Source organism: Hevea brasiliensis, chromosome 4, assembly GCF_030052815.1.
Source record: "Hevea brasiliensis isolate MT/VB/25A 57/8 chromosome 4, ASM3005281v1, whole genome shotgun sequence".
Classification (NCBI taxonomy): Eukaryota; Viridiplantae; Streptophyta; class Magnoliopsida; order Malpighiales; family Euphorbiaceae; genus Hevea; species Hevea brasiliensis.
The window spans coordinates 1140051-1156985 of record NC_079496.1 but is presented as its reverse complement, the minus strand read 5'-3'; the positions used below and the strand labels follow the sequence as shown (position 1 = coordinate 1156985).

The 16935-nt window shown below is 32.1% G+C and overlaps 2 protein-coding genes and 2 pseudogenes across 2 annotated transcripts; 3 read left to right on the top strand and 1 right to left on the bottom strand.

The window, feature by feature from the left end:
- Nucleotides 1-287: 287 nt before the first annotated feature.
- LOC110656186 (transcription factor GTE2-like) lies at nt 288-3776 on the top strand (annotated as a pseudogene).
- Nucleotides 3733-4814, top strand: LOC131179509 (uncharacterized). The gene is made up of 2 exons (XM_058146380.1): nt 3733-3819; nt 4089-4814. The coding sequence occupies exon 2, from the start codon at nt 4095-4097 to the stop codon at nt 4500-4502; it is 408 nt and encodes a 135-aa protein (XP_058002363.1). The 5' UTR covers nt 3733-3819; nt 4089-4094; the 3' UTR covers nt 4503-4814.
- Nucleotides 4815-7937: 3123 nt separating this feature from the next.
- On the top strand, nt 7938-9914 carry LOC110656321 (probable N-acetyltransferase HLS1; annotated as a pseudogene).
- A 2095-nt stretch (nt 9915-12009) lies between these two features.
- LOC110656320 (protein high chlorophyll fluorescent 107) lies at nt 12010-16707 on the bottom strand. Its single transcript, XM_058144904.1, has 8 exons — nt 16109-16707; nt 15844-15987; nt 14295-14600; nt 14133-14192; nt 13758-14003; nt 13193-13303; nt 12912-13088; nt 12010-12654 (listed from the first exon to the last, which is right to left on the bottom strand). Exons 1-8 carry the CDS (start codon nt 16670-16672, stop codon nt 12274-12276), a joined length of 1989 nt encoding a protein of 662 aa, XP_058000887.1. The 5' UTR covers nt 16673-16707; the 3' UTR covers nt 12010-12273.
- Between the last annotated feature and the right edge of the window lie 228 nt (nt 16708-16935).

Genomic DNA, 16935 nt, shown 5'->3' with positions numbered 1-16935 from the left:
TGAACTCTTTTGCATATTCAAGGAATCAAGAACATAACAATATGTTGCTAGTTTGTTAGAAATTGAAATTATTGTTTTCTAATTCCACTCACAAATTAGTCATTGTCCTGTTGCCAAATTACCATGAATTGCTATTCAATTTAGCTACGCACGATATGTAGCTAAAACACAAGAAATTCCAGTTTTGAAAATCCCGTTGATCGGCTACCTGAATTCTGAAATGTGAACCACCTCAAACCATACAAATATTATTATACTTAACTCAGACTTAAAGGCTCTGGCCATGCATGATATCAAAAGTAATACTAAACAGGCTCAAAGAGAAAGACTCCATATCTCTGCGCTAGTTTGAAGTTGAAGGAATGTTGAAAAGAATTGGGGATTTTACTGTGAGGGGTATTTTAGGGAGAAAAAGCTATGTTTATGCAATTTATATAATTACGGCTATAAATTTTTTCTTGATATATCATTTATTTATATTATTTTATTAAAAAATAAATAATTCATGTTATTAATTTTTTATTGAAAATAATTATTTTTGAATACATATTAAACAAGAATATATTAAAACACTAATAAATAAATTATTTTTTTTAAATGTGACTTATAATTTATGACAAATAAAAACAAGTAAATTTATCTTTATAGTAAAGGATTTATTGAAAAAAAGACCAGCTTCGAATCAACTCTAAAATCTCCTCCAATTTTCAAAAATTTTCAACCCTTTTATTTTCATACTTTGTAAAGGAGCATAACAAGTGGAAACACAAATAACCCATTTCATGAGCAAAAATTTAAACCCATAAAGAAATAGAGAAATATAAAATGTATGAAATAGAAAGAATCCAAAAGAAGAAATGATAAAAATAAATTGGCCTTGCAGTGGCGATGGCTGCCCAAATTCATACATCGATACTAATATCAAAATAAAAAGTAATAAGCAAGCAACATCAACAATTGATAGCCTCAAAGCATAGACCTGCACAGAAAGTATCAGAAACAGAAATAATCCCAGTATTTTCACATTATCCATTGAAAATAAGTTCAATGTTGTCAAAATGCTAACCTAGGAGAAAACTCAAACAAGATAGAACTGAGAAAATTGGAGAACTCTGTGCTTTCAAGAAAACTCTTATGTTTATGGCGTTTGCACCGTCGATGGCAAGGTTTAAAGTCTCTAAAGGTTTCGGCAATGGTTAGAGACCCTCACTTAAAGTTGTGAGATCGCAGAAGAGGAGATAAAATTAGTTAGAATATTGATAGCATTAGGTATTCAGTGGTTTATTCTCTCTTATGACTAAAAATAATAATATTTAAAGTCAATAATCTAAATCAATCTAATATTGTGATTTAACCCAATTTTTCAGTTTGTATAATTGGTTTGAGTCGGTCAGATTTATTGGGAACAATCAATTCATGAACACTCTTAGTTGGAGTAATGATAAGATTTCAATTATATGAAACATTTCAAATTCAACTAAAATTTAATTTAATTTAGTTTCAAGTTAGAGCGTTCACACTAAATCTTGGCCAGGCTTATGGCTTATCCATGTTTGAAACTTTGAGAATGCAGGGTATTTATCTTAATTTATAGCTGATTAAATTAATGTATAAATTTTAAAAATATATTGATATGTTTATTTATAATAATTTTTTCGTTTATAAACTAAAAAAAATAAATTATGAGGACTCAATTTTTTATTTTAATGTTTATAAATTATGTGCTTATAAGTTAATTTGACTAAATATTTTACTATATTATTTCTATTTAATTTTTAAAATTTTATTATAAATATCATTTAATATCGTTTTAATCATTTTAATAATAAATGTATTTATAATTCATTTCTTTACTAAATGCATTAACAAGCTATCAGTCACTTATAAATAGGGTTAATTGCACTCTCCATCCCTGAATTTTGGGGGTATTTTTAATCCCGTTTCTGAACTTCAATATGTTAAAATAATATCATTGAACTTAATTTTAATTACAATAGTAGTCCTTCATCCCGGAATTCAATCTAAAATCTGGTGAGTTACTTACGTGTCAATTCAAGGTGTCATTTTAAAATAAAAATAAAGCCACATCATCCAAATCCTTACCAGGGAAATCCCCAAACCTTAACCCTTTGCATGTAACTCTCAAATCGCTTTTTCTTCCCTCATTTTTTGATTTTGTGGATTTCTACTGGACTCTTCGTGGCATCTGTAACCAAATTGGAAGCAGCCACAGCCTAGAGGTAGTGCTAAATTCATGGGCGAAGTCCCTTTCTCTAACCCTAACCCTAAATTGTCCAAAAGATGACAATTCAAAGCGGCTTTGCTTGTTGTCAACTTTGATGGGTCACCAACCTTAATGCAACTAGTTGCATCAAACGACGAGTCCTCGAGGCCGGCGAGCGATTTCAACAGCAATGGATATGTGATGTTTAATATAGCATCGTATTCAAAGAAGGAACTAGTAGAGCTGAAGAATCAATTGGTTGTAGAGTTGGAACAGATCTGGCAGTTGAAGAATTGAATCGATTCCTTTGAGTTCCAGATCAGATCTAGCTCCAACTTCCATAAGAAGAAAACAATCGCAACAACCAACAGCAACAAGAAAATATTGGGGAACAAGCGGCCATTTCTAGCAACAAATTTTGGATTTGGGGCAAAAAATATGAAGCGATCGATTCATTCGGAGCATGGCCAATTGATGAAGAAATGTGCCCAGATTTTGATGAAATTGATGAAGCACAAGCATGCATATGTATTTAATGTGCGGGTGGATGTTGGGGGTATGAAGCTTCATGATTATTGTGATATAATCAAGAATCCTATGGATTTGGGTACTGTCAAATCTAAATTGGGGAAAATTTGTACGATTTGCCCTTGGATTTTGCTGCTGATGTGAGATTAACCTTCAACAATGCCATGAAGTACCATCCTAAAGGGCTCAATGTTTATAATCTTGCTGATCAGTTTCTTTCCAGGTTTGAGGAATGGTACCGACCCATTAGAAATAAAATTGGTGAGGATGATCAGGATCAGGATCAGGCGCATGAGCATGAGCATGATCAGGTTCAAGAAGTGCAAGCTAGTTCTTGGGTTCACATACCCAATTGAGGTGACATTGATAGGGTAAAGAAAGATAAGGAAAATATAATGCAAATTATGCCTAAATCTGATCTAATTGGAAAATCATTGCAACCAAGTGGGTCTAACCCTCAATCTACATCGCAGTTGCATGTGTAGACTCCTTCCCCAATGCGAGCTCCTCCAGTGAAGCCTGTTAAGCTACCAAAACCCAAGGCCAAAGATCCTAACAAGAGGATTTGGATGACACGACTTTATTTTTATTTTAAAATGACGCTTTGGACTGACACGTAAGCAAGTCGCCAGATCTTAGAGCGGATTATGGGATGAAGGACTGCTATTGCAATTAAAACTAAGTTCAATGATTTTATTTTAATAAATCGAAGTTCAAGGATGAAATTGAAAGTACCTCAAAGTTTAGGGATTGATGGTGCAATTAAACCCTTATAAATATATTAATTTTTTAAATATTTATAAAAAATTTACAAATTGATTTTTATAAGTGTAGTCAAACACTCTCTTATAATTTTTGGCTGGTTCCAGCTGCAAACACAATGGCAATATCGTCATTGAATTGACAGTTACAATTCGGCAAGAATTACACTGCTTATACACACTGAAATTTTTGTTACAGGAAACAGAATGGGGAGAGAGACCAAGAGGACTATTTCGCTCGAAGGTTACCAGCATTTCCTTGAGAATCCCTATGACGAAGCGTTCAACCTGATTCAAATTAACTAGGTTACTCGTTTTCTTCCATTCTTCTGCTCTATTGTGCACGTGTTGTAAGCTATATTTTCACTTTTCTCTCCCATTTTCTGGGCAACCAAAAAGAACTTTATCAACTTTTCTCTGTTACGAATATTTGACATTAATTATTAATTATTGTTTTTCACTTTTTTTTTTTGGCAAAAAGGTGATTTTTAATACATGGATTCAAGAAAATACACAGGCGCCCCAAGCCATGTGTTTTTTTATTGTTCCCTTTTAATGATTCAGTGCTATCTCAGCGTAATATGTACGATGCATTGAGCGCCATAGACCTGATGAAGCCACAGCGCTCCACGCTTAAAGACAAACTATGGCCGTACGATTCCTCACTCTCGCTCGATCAGATGAAGGAAGACCTGGAGACTCTGAACTGGCAGGAGTGCCCAGTTCAATCTATCGAGACCATAAGTCAGCTAGAATCTAGCGGTGGCAGTGATGTTGTGTCGAAGAGTCTTCCAATGTCATCGTTCGAGATCAGCCGCAAGCGACGGAGATCAAAGAGGATGAGGAACATTGCGGACAATGGAACCGCTGCTCGTTGTAACATTCCCCCTGTCCTGACGTGGTTGGCACCTATGGTGTTGGTGCAGGAGCAACTAAGCATGATTCCTCCCTGTTTGTGGATAAGTACAGCTGGGATTTCTGAGGAGTGATCAGGTTTTTTTAGGGTTTTGGGTATTTCCCTTCCTTCAGGAACTGCAACTTTTGTTGTCAAAAGCCCAGATTGTGCCACGTATCTTGCATTATTACAGCGCCGTGCCTCTCCCGCGCCCACTGGTGACTGGATTTCTGGTCTTCTGCCTGCATTTTTATACTAATTTTCTTCTGTACTTGCGAGGCTATCAAGGACTGGGTGGGTTTTGGCCCAAATCAGCTCACCTGTTTCACTATGCGGGATTGTCTTGTGGTCTTTGAATTTCCAAACAACTTTCGTTTTATTACTTGTTAATGAAATGATTGCTGCACTGATGTGTTTTGGCTTTAATTAAAAAAAATCAATTATTAAATTTGATCAAAAACTGGATGGAATTGAATCAATGGAAAAATTTTAAAATATAACAGTTGTACGCCCCATTTGTTTTGGCATATGTTAAACCTAAAAGAAAGAAAAAGCTCATATGCAATTTCTCTATGATTCAATCTCTCTATATAACCTTCTTAGGAATTTTTCCCTTTTGCTTCAGTTACTTATATCCTCTCACCAAACAGAAACCCCTTCTTCCCTTTCCTTTTTTTTTTTTTTTTTCTCTCCTCTCTTTAGTCTCTCCCCAGTTACTGTCTTGCTGATTTACCTCCATCCATCTCAAGTTGTCTATATTCACTGATCTCTTCTGAATATGGACCCAACCGAGAAGGAATCAAATGAACCTATACAAAAAGCTTCCAATCTAGATTGGAAAGACTCGGTGCTTACTTCCATTGTCAAAACTCAAAACAGAACTAGATAAACAAGTTCAAAATCAGGTTCTATTGAGGAAACTTATCTCAGACAAAGCATTTAATGCGTGGGTATTGGGTAAGTGAAGGAAGACCTCCAAAGCTCCAGGAGAACATGCCAAGATTTTCAGGTAGAGGAAAATCCAATACCTGAAAATTGTTTTACATTTCGTTTTATGAATAAAGGTGATAAATACATCAATAATTTGGGAGTTTTGCTTATAAATAATAATAATAATAATAATAATAATAATAATAATAATAATAATAATAATAATAATAATAATAATAATAATAATATTTTGGGAGTTTTATCACATTTTTTCAAATAATATAACATTTGATATCATTTTGTAAATTTTGAATTAATTCACTAATATGATCCAAATTTATTTTGTTTAAGATAATTATTTCAATTCACGTAAACAGCTAGTCGATTGATAATTCATATAACTTAATTGGAGATTAATTAATTTAAATTTAAATTATTGATTTCGTATCTTAAATTAAAAACTAAAATAATATACTTAATTTCTTCAAAAAATATTATTTTAACCTAATAATATCAATAAATTATAAATCAATTTAAATTTGATAACTCAAATAAAATTATATGAACTTAAATATGTCTGACTCAACCATTTGTCACTAGGGATAGCAATGGGTCAGATTTTTACGGATACCCGATCCGATCGAACTCTAATAGGACGGGTTTGGATATTATATAATCAGGTTTGAGACAGTTTAGGGTTTGAACGATAATATCCGTGGCGGATTTGGATCGGGTTCGGATTTTATATATTGGGTATCCGTTACCCAAATCCGTTTATAAATACTTAATTAAATATAAAATATATATTTTTATAATAATATTTATAAATTTTTATATTTTTTATTTTATATAAAATATAATTTAAATATTTTATGAAATTATTAAAATTTTAAAATATTAATTAAAATATATAAAATATACAGGTTTGAGTTTTTTTTTTTGTAATAATAATTGGATTTAAGACTGGTTTGAGTAGTTGAGAATAAATTTAAATGAATTTGAGATGATAATATTAATCAGGTTCGGATTCGGGTTTGGTGATTTTTGCGGGTACCTTATTCGTTGCCATTCCTATTTGTCACACCTACCATTATGTACATAATTGGGACAATCAAAATATTAAAACTGGATAAGAAAATTTTAAATTAATATATATATATATATATATATAGCTAACCATTAATGTGACGTTTGCATCACTATTCAAACTTCTGTTATATAATGAGATTCAAAAGTCGCTGCATAATGTGGATTCTTGCAGGTAGGGTAGCTAGAGGTACAAGACAATAAACCATTATGAATTTAAAGACCACTTTTTTCCAGCAGCTGGGATATCATCTGAAACTATATAGAAAATCAAATCAGCTCAGCTATGCATTTCACATGGTTCTCCAATTCATGCTCGATTACTACCTCTATTAGTGATGGCTGGTGGGTATACGTAGCAGAGAATAAAACAGCAAAACACAAAAAAACAAAATGAATAGTAACAAATGAATACCACTCTCCATTTCGTCATTCTGTCAATCAAGCTTTGCTGACATCTCTTTTGGACTTACCTTTATGTATAAGTAACTCGGAAGGGTTTGCATGTGTTTCATCACACTTAGCCTTTGTTTGATTAGAGGTAAGTGAGCTAGGAAATACCCAATTTTCAGAAAGTGTAAAAAAATTGACTGGTTTAGTTGTGAGACATCGTTTTTTCTTTATTTCTCAGGAAGTAAGCTAATTACTCTAAATTAGATAACTAATTATTTCTTGAAAAATAGAACTATCAGGAAGTGATTCATTTGAACCAAACAAGCCTTAAACCAACCCATTACCAAACAAACTAGAACCTGTCTATTGTCTGTTGAAAACTTTATCCACTCGTATGCATATACCTGCAACTTAATCCTCATATTAATGGTGCAGCCATTTGATTACTTAATATAAAAACTTTGAAAAGCTTTATGCTCCTGTATTTGCAATACTTCAATTAGAGTTTGAACTAGAAAAAATGATTTCTCTTTGATCAATTGAAAGGTTATTGAAATTTGCAGCACCAACATAATCTTAAGAAAAAAAAAAATTTCGGTGCTATATTTAAAGGATATGGCCATTACAAACTCAGTCTAATAATTTTTAAATTAAATATTTATATAGATATTTATGTATATATTATTCTAATTATATGTATATTTTAATTTATTTAATAGGACTCTCGATATAAATATTTAATTTAAAAATTTTTAAATTAAATTTTATGTAAAGTCGATTTTATATAATATACTCTCATATTCAAAAGGCTGCAAGTATAGGACCTTATATAACAGACGTTGAAAAGTAAATATTACAATGATTACAAAGATTCAGCGAATCATTTCGTAACATTATTGTTCCATTTTTGTGGTACAGCCCTCGTAAATGGTTTACTGCTTATCGTCAAGCAAACTAGATGGTAATTAAATCATTGGTTCACAAGCAGATAGTAAAAACTTAATTGATTATGTCATTTTCACAGAAGAAACTCCATGAAGCAATTAAAAAAAAATTAAATAAATAAACAAATAAAAACTAGTCTGTATAGTTATATATAAGAATATAACTGGAGGTGGTTATGGCAGCTAGCCTATTCAAGAAGGATTTCATTGCTTTTTTTTTTTTTTAATATTTCCCATCTCAGATCTAGCCAGTAACAGAACGTATTGATTCAGCTGTATTTTATTCAAAGAAATGGTTGACAAGTTAGAGAAGAAGGTTCTTATTAGGGAATACAATGAAGACACAGATGTTAAAGTGGTGGGGAAACTTGAGAAGAATTGTGAGATAGGGTCTAATAAGGAGGTCTCCATTTTCACCAACATGATGGGTGACCCCTTATGTAGGATTAGGTTTTATCCTGTTCATGTTATGCTGGTGGGTGAGGGAGTTTCTGTTTTCTGTTTCTGTTACCCTTTATGGGCATATATATATATATATATTGGAAGTTTAAATTGCTTAATTTCTATCCATCTACTATTATTATTTCCCTTGGAAACTTTAGCTCTTTGTCCCCATAAGACGATGTAAAAATAAATAGATTGCTTGGCCACTGATATGCTTGAAAATGGCCTACAGGTTGCGGAGCTGAGTGAAAATGGGGAACTTGTGGGTGTGGTTAGAGGATGCATCAAGTGTGTGGGGACTAGACTTGGAGCAACTTATGTGAGGTTGGGTTGCATTCTTGGCCTTCGAGTCTCTCCTAAATATCGGTATATGCTCTTTCTCTCTCTCTCTCTTTCTCTCTCTTTGAATTTCAACATGAAAATTACAGTTTTCTCTATTATTTCTTGAACAATATGAAAGCCTCGAGTATATTCATTAGTTTGGTGCAAATAGAGAGCTTTGTAGGTTAAATTCTCAATTATACTTGAAATAAGCATCCCATTTGCATTGTACGAGGCTTAAGTGATGTAGATGGGAAAAAAACAAGTTACCATGAGGATTTCTGCTACACATTTGGCTATGTGATTTTGATAATTTTCTTTGATTTCATGCCAAAATTACTTAGATATATATATATATATATATATATATATATATATATATATATATATATATATATATATATATTCATATATATATTTTGTATGCTAGCTAGTGCTAATTAATACCAAGTATAAATCTTTCCACACTATTGTAGACGGATGGGGATTGGATTAAAACTTGTGAAGTCAGTTGAAGAATGGCTGGTGGGAAATGGAGCACACTATACTTTCCTAGCCACAGAAAAGAACAATGGGGCGTCTACCGATCTCTTCACTTCCAAGTGTAATTACATGAGCTTTAGTTCATTGGTGATATTTGTTCAACCAGCTAGTCTCCCTGTGAAAGGCTTGTCTCAAGATATTAAGATAGAAAAGCTGCAAATAAACCAAGCAATTTCTTTGTACAATAACAGGCTAAGAGGCAAAGATATATATCCAACAGATATTGATGTTATACTGAAGGAAAAGCTGAGCCTTGGTACTTGGGTTTCTTATTTTAAAGAAGATGAATGGATTATTTTGCACAGCAAGAATAATGAAGAAGGAGAAGAAGAAGAAGAAGACATCATTAGTAAAACTCCAAGTTCTTGGGCAATCTTTAGCATTTGGAATTCTTGTGATGCATACAAACTTCATATTCGAAAGTCTCATCATAATCCACTTAAGTTTTTTCATGCAACTTTAAGCCATGCAAGAGATAAGATTTTCCCTTGCCTTAAATTACCAATATGTGACTCACTGCAGAAGCCATTTGGTTTCCTATTTCTTTATGGGCTTTATGGAGAAGGAGAGAGGCTACAAGAGCTCATGAAATCTATATGGAACTTTGCATCAAGATTGGCTGAAAATGTGAAGGACTGCAAGGTTATTATTACCGAGCTAGGGGTCTCTGATCCTCTCATGGAGTATGTGCCCCATGAGTCGTCTATGTCATTTATTGATGATCTTTGGTACTTGAAGAAAGTAAATGGTGGTGAGGATAATGAACAGGTGGTCATGGAACAAGGGGGAAATGTATTTGTTGATCCTAGAGACTTTTAGTTTTTGCTTACAGCTGATTAATATATGTTATTCCAAGTATTTCGGTGGATAGTGCAAGTATTGCAACTATATATCCATAGCTTGCATGCGTACCGAAATCTTAAATTAATTAGAAATTTCATTTCTAGCTAGCTAATTAATAAGTCTCATTTTACATATTTTTGTTGATGGACGCATAAATTTTTTTTTTTTTTTTTTGTCTTAACGCATATTAAGTTTTATAATTTTTGTTATTTTTATGAAAATATTATCTTTTAAAAGATTAAATAAGTATTTGTTTTTCTAATTAATGGTTAAATAAGTTTAAAATTAAATTTTAGATCAAATAAGAATAAAATTTTCTAATTAAATCTAAATAGATTAATTTTTGGCAAAAAAATTAAATACTATTTTCTCTATTTTTAATAATAAAATATTAAAATAATATTTTAATATTAAATAATGTGTGTTCATATTTTTCAATTTTATTTTAATTAAAAATAATAAATAAATTTTAATATTTAAAGTTAAAAAATATTTTATTATTAAAAAAATATTTTATTTGGTGAACTTATTTGACCTTAATCAGATAGTTCAGTCTTTATTTAGCTAAAAAAAATTTAATTTTAAATTTATTTAGACCTTAACTAAAAATTTACAGACTTATTATTTTTTTTTTCAAATATTATTAAACTAACTTTCTTAAATATTTTTTCAATGAAGTTAAATTTTTTTTATTGATAAGAAATGTGAGCCTTTGAACTAGCTTTTATAAAATCTCCTTGTCACTTAAAAGTGTGTTTTTATTTGAAAAAGAAAAGAAGTTTAAAATACTTATATGCCAATCATTAATTCATTCATATATAACACTATATAAAATGAATGAATTTATATATGATTGTCATATATTATTAGTATTTTACACTTTATCAATAAAATGAATAATACATACTCTAAATCCTTTACACTCATCTATATAATGTCTATGTATATTGATTTAAGCCATTTAATATACTGCTTAATTTAGGTATAGCAGCAAAATTATAAATAGTAATAACAAATTAAAAAAAAAATGCATTTGTGATTGGTGCATAGAACATTTATGAGAAATAAGGGAGATAATATAATATACTAATTAATTAAAATTTTGATTTATTTACACTAAAACTCTAAGAATGTGTTTGGCATAAGATTAAAAAAATTAAGAGTTAAATGTTAGGGTAATTATTAACCTAAACCCTTCAAATTAACATTTAACCTCTCAATAAAGTATTAATATATAAATATTAATGAAGTGAAAAGTTAACTTACACTTTTTTTAATATTTAAGTAACATTAATTAGAGTTAAAAGTTATAAGGTAACAATTATTTTTTATTAACCTCGTACCAAACATTTCCTAACAGTATTGTGTTAAAGTATTAAATATTTTATGCTTGATTAATTAATAAAAAATTGTCATGTAATTCAACTATTACACACTTAAAAATGGTATAAAATAGATAGGAATTACTACATTACTATCATAAATTCACATATACCCAATGCATGCTTTGTGGTAAAAAAAAATTCTAACTTTTTTTTTTCCCTAACTTTTAGTGATATCAATTAATTTCATGCAGGGACTAGTGGAGTCTTTGATATTCACCACTTTATAAATCAATGGACAATTCAAAATTTCCAAACAAAAATCAGAATTAATTAAGATATGTATGTATTACAATTCATAATTTTAAGTACGTACCTTTCTAGTAATTTAGCCTTAAAATGATGTATTTTCAATTTTTGTAGGTCACCATTTTCAAGCTCTTAATAGGTGCTAGAAACGATGGTTTTGGTCTATTAAAAGTTCAATTGATTTAAACAACTTATAGGCAAAAGGTAATGATGTGTTTTCAATTGTTAAGGAATTAAAGTGAATTTGAATTTTCGGAGAAACAAATTTACTGAGATTTAATTTGTTAACAAAAAATATTAGCAATCTATATAACTTATTGATGGATTTTACTTTTCCATACTCGATTTATCATAGACCAAAGACATAAGATGTATGGTAGGATACACCTATAAAATATAATTAGAATCTCATATATATGTATATCTATGCTTATCAAATGATTTTTGGAATGTTCGAACCAATGGATTTGTGAGAATATAAATTTTTATTTAACAGAATCTGGAAGTACTGCAACTACAACAGGTAATAATAGTGTCTACAATGTAAATGAGTTGATACAGAAATACCCAATTTTCTCATATTCTTTGGGGATAAACAACTTTATAGATTGTCTGCACATCCTGATATAATAGTTGTTGATGTCAATGAGTAAAGTTCAGAAAAATTAACTTGGCCTCAAGTAGCTGCAGCTTGCATTCCACTCCACAGCCACTCTCACAATTTAACTTGTCAAATCCCGGCATCTGACACTTTTGTGGTAGTTTCTTTCTTTGATCTCCATATTCTTCTTTGGGACACTCTCCATGGTGCAGGAGTCCCAGATGTTTCTAGCTGAATATCCAACTTCGTTGGATCTAGAGACAACCTTTCTTTAATAAAAGAATTCAAATCAAAGCCACTTCCATTTTTTATAGCATTGGCATCATTATCACTAGAAGGACCACCATCACTACCGTTTTCACTTTCTCCTGATATACTTTTCAAAGATTCTTGTGTCTTACTGTATAGGTTCTGATCCAAGTTCAAGAGTTTCTTTATGCTGTCAAGTGCTGGATCAATGATGTCTAGAAACCCAATAACCCATGAAGCATCCTCCACAACTTCAGTCCGCTGTGAAACACGATGAAAATATATTTACCTTTAAGATGTGAAGTTCTTGAAATTATTAAAACTTGCAATTAAAGGTGGTTCATGTTTTGAGAAGCTGTGCAAATGTAAACATGATTTAAGGCTGCTTGAGAACTTTTTTTGCTTTTGCAAGGTTGGAACTGAGGATAATATTTAATATAAAGATAAGGTCAGCTTGAAGATGGGCAAATACTTGAGGGGAAAACAATGTTGCTGCAGGCAAGAAGGCAGCTACTGACCTGCTGAAAATAAAGGTTACGAATCTCCTCAGCACGAACAGAATTTCCTTGATCCTCCTCCAATTGAGCCCAGGTCATCCAAGTTATGTAACTTTGAGAATTTATATTCAATGATGATCTAAATAGTCTACGAGCTAATGACAGGTTACAAACTCTCTGCTCTAGAACACCCCAAGCCTGCCAGAGATGGCAATTGGAATAAACATATATGCTCAGATAAGCTAAATGCAACTAGCCACAACAACACTATCTACACAAGCATCAGAGTATGTAGGCATTACCTGTAGACATCTAGCAGCACTTTCACTACTTGAGTCAATTGAAAGAGCTTTCTGGTATAACTCTCTAGCGGTGGATACATTTCCTTCTTTCCATTCCATCCATCCCCAGGCCTAAATAGTTTGGAACTTCAATCAGTCAGATCAACTTTTACATTCATTTTACAAACAAAAGAATCCTGCAATCCCAATTTTGATGTGCAGGGAAATAAAGTTGCTCTAGTTATTGTTTGATTGTATTAACATGCAATGAAATTCCAAAGGCATAATTGGACAACTACAATGCTTTTTGAAAGATTACCCTTAGAAAAAAAAAAAATATATTCCACACTCCAACCCAGTGGCATAAGTGTTACAATAATCGAAAAAGAGAAGAAAGGAATGATGTTTACATTTTTAGATTCAATCATTTATGCATAATTGTGTTATCATTAGCAAATTCTGAAATGATGACAATATGAGAGGAAAGGGATCAAGTTTTCACTAATAAATCAAGGACAAAAATATGACAATAAACTGGATTGAGTTTCATTAATAGTTCTTGGTAATGCAGGAAGAAATGCCTTACAATCCATACTGGTTGATGCCTTGGATCCAATTCACTTGCTCTCCTGAATAACACCCGTGCAAGATTTGCAGTAGAGTGTTTATATTCCAGTAAAGCAAGAGATTGAAGCAGAACAGGATCCCTTGGATTGAGTGAGTGGCCTATCTTCAAAAGTTTTCTTGCCGCTTCAATATTGCCCATATTATATTCAAAAACTCCCCATACGTGCCATGCAAACCTATTCTTGGGGCTAGCCTGCACTGCTTTCTAGAAAATAATTCAAAGAAATAACATTTTGTCAGTAAAAATATTACCACTAGTCTAAACTAAGGGTTGCTGGGTAAGTGAACGTGATCTAAATGAAGTAAAAAGGACTACGGTCATAAAAAGTAACACCTCAAATAGTTGCCTAGCAGCAAGGTTGTTTTCTTGTTGCATCTCCAATTGTGCCCATGCCTAATGTCAAAATAATTAAATGAATTGAAGTAAGAAGCACATTGTTAAAGACGTAACTCTGTGATGCTACTGATAAGAATGTTTAGGAAGCTCAGAACTTACAAGCCAACTGGCACAGCTTTTTGGGTTATACTTAGTGGCTTGCCTGAACAAGTAACGGGCTTGCTCATATCGATTTGCTTTAGCTTCCAACAATGCTAGTGTTTGGTATATGTACTCATTTCCACCAGAAAACTTAAGGCCTTTGGCAAGTAATTGTCTTGCCTTCTTGACATTTCCCTGTTTTAGCTCTAGAACTGCCCAACCATGCCAAGCAGCTGTATGTCTTTTGTCAGCAACTGTGGCAGCATCAAACAGTTCTCTTGCTCTCCTTATATTACCCATCTTATTTTCCAAAACAGCCCAGCACTGTACCACGCACCCAAGTACTTGTAAGCTTTAAAGCAAGAATGAAGGTAGAAAAGAATGCAATTCATGTTGTATCATTGGTTTCACTACATTAATAATTTAATATTACACATTAAATTCCAAGAATCAGTGAACAGTTTAGGGAACAAAAAACAATTTACGTTTAGGGGACAAAAAACAATTTACTTTTAGATTAAGATCAATTAGAGCAGCATCACGCATTCAGTTACACAACAAGAGGGCTAACCAATTCCATAAAGTCAATTTCTCATCCCATTGTTTTGAACCAGTCTCCAGAGACCTCCAGTTGAAATTCCAAGTTTTAACAACCAGACAATCCTCATTGATAAGAAGAAAATTATTTTAATCAGAAATGAGCTATATATATATATGTGTGTGTGTGTGTGTGTGTGTAAAAAAAAAGATTGCAACCAGATGATACTTCACTTTAAATCTCCAATACTATCTACTATTTAGGTTTAGGGGCAGCCCTATTAATGAGTACTTATGGTAATCTATCAGTAACTAAGATGTGTCTCACACGATTTTAATCTGGACTAATTCAGCTGCAAACAGTTCCAGAAGTAGATGACTAAACCTTTCCAGAGCGATATTACTAGAGGGATTGGAGATCAATCATTGGATCAACACAACAACAATAAGAAATTAAAGCATTGACTAATCACATTAAGATTCAGTGTTTTAAAATCATAACTAGATCTAGATAGAGAACAATTCCTGTATACAACAATATAATAAAGTAACAAATCTGCTTTTCAGTTGCCATGACATGGAAGCAAGCATATGTTGATCTGATGTATTATCAAGGAGATGGCAAATGCACATATGCATTACAGATTTTCATAAATTTATGTTCATATGACGTATTTAGGACAGATAGGTCCAGAATGCTGAAGAACAGTTGCAGGTAGGCAGAGTTCTTGTTATCCATGTATGATGCCAATGTCCAAACTGCTAAAAAATTTTACTAAATTGCTATTCTTCCAGAAATTAAACCTCTATAGGAATTTCACACATGAATGGTTTAGTTTTTAATTCTGAATTGAAATTCCTAGAAGCCATTTCTCATCATTTTTAAATTTTTCTACGTCCTAAATCTACATGATAAAGAGATTAAACTTTATTATATTAAATCATTTGCAGAAGTTGATTTGAGATTTAATATATATATATATATATATATATATATATATATATATATATATATATATATATAACTGACCTGCCAAATGTAGGCATTTTCACCAAGAGTTGCCTGGCAGCCCTTCTCGTACACAGCTCTAGCATCTGCTATTTTTGATTGCTTGTTCAATATCTTCCCTAAAGCCACATATGGCCTCCCATCTTCCGGCCAATAACTGATACACTTCAAACAAAATCAAAAACCCAATTTTAAACGCACAGCAAATTTCCCAAATATCCGATTAAAATCACAATATAACCAAAAAAAAATTTAAAATAAAAAAAGAGGGTTGATCCATATATACCTTTTCTAGTATCTCTTGAGCTTCTGGATATCTGTAATTCCTAGCTAAAACCTTGGCCTTGTACAGTGCCAAATCCAAATTCACTGTGAGAGGCTTGTCTTGAGAAGAACCAACTACCTCCACTCTCTCCGGTTCAAAAATTGGCATCTTCTTGGCAAACTCCTCGAGACCAGCATCGATGATCGCTGAAGATTTCTTCTCACCATCATCAACATTATTATCACTACCTTGACTGGAGTCTTCAGTACCAGAAACCTCAACCACCGGCCGGCGAGCCACAAGAAGTCCTTCCAAAGAGTCTTTCTCCGACTTGATATTGCCTTCAGTTTCTCTGTTTCTGGGCGATGATTCGGAGGAGAGTGGTCTTTGGTCGAGAACCGGAGAAGATTGCTTGGAGGAAGATGGGATTGAAAGGTTCCTGGTGGGGATTTTGAAGGACAATTTTGAGGGGTACTTAATGCATTTTTGGTTAGTGTTTTGCGAGGAAGTGAAGAGACTGAAATTTGCTTTCGAGGAGGCGGAAGGAGAAGCAGCAGCAGCAGAGGAGGGGGAGAGCAGCTGCATTTCTTTTTTCCTTTTTCAATTATTTTCCGTTATTAACGGATAAAACTGTTTCTGTTTGCATTGAAGAATGCAATTACCAATATAACCTTTGGACTCTTTTCTTCTTTTGCTTTTTAATTGAAATTAATCTCATGCTATAGAAAATTTTATAATTATTTACTTAATATATTTTATTAATAAGGGAAGAAAAATATGCGTGAATTTATATCTAAATCTATTAATCTTTAAATTAAATTTATTTTTTTATTATTTAGTTATATTTA

Excerpts from the sequence above, each read along its gene's own strand:
- LOC131179509 (XM_058146380.1), top strand. The coding sequence starts at position 4,095 with ATGTACGATGCATTGAGCGCCATAGACCTGATGAAGCCACAGCGCTCC.
- LOC110656320 (XM_058144904.1), bottom strand. The coding sequence starts at position 16,672 with ATGCAGCTGCTCTCCCCCTCCTCTGCTGCTGCTGCTTCTCCTTCCGCC. Across the intron at positions 13,304-13,757 it reads GGCATCAACCAGTATGGATT|GCCTGGGGATGGATGGAATG; the intron begins GTAAGGCATTTC and ends CAAACTATTTAG. Across the intron at positions 13,089-13,192 it reads GTGCTGCTAGATGTCTACAG|GCTTGGGGTGTTCTAGAGCA; the intron begins GTAATGCCTACA and ends CATCTCTGGCAG.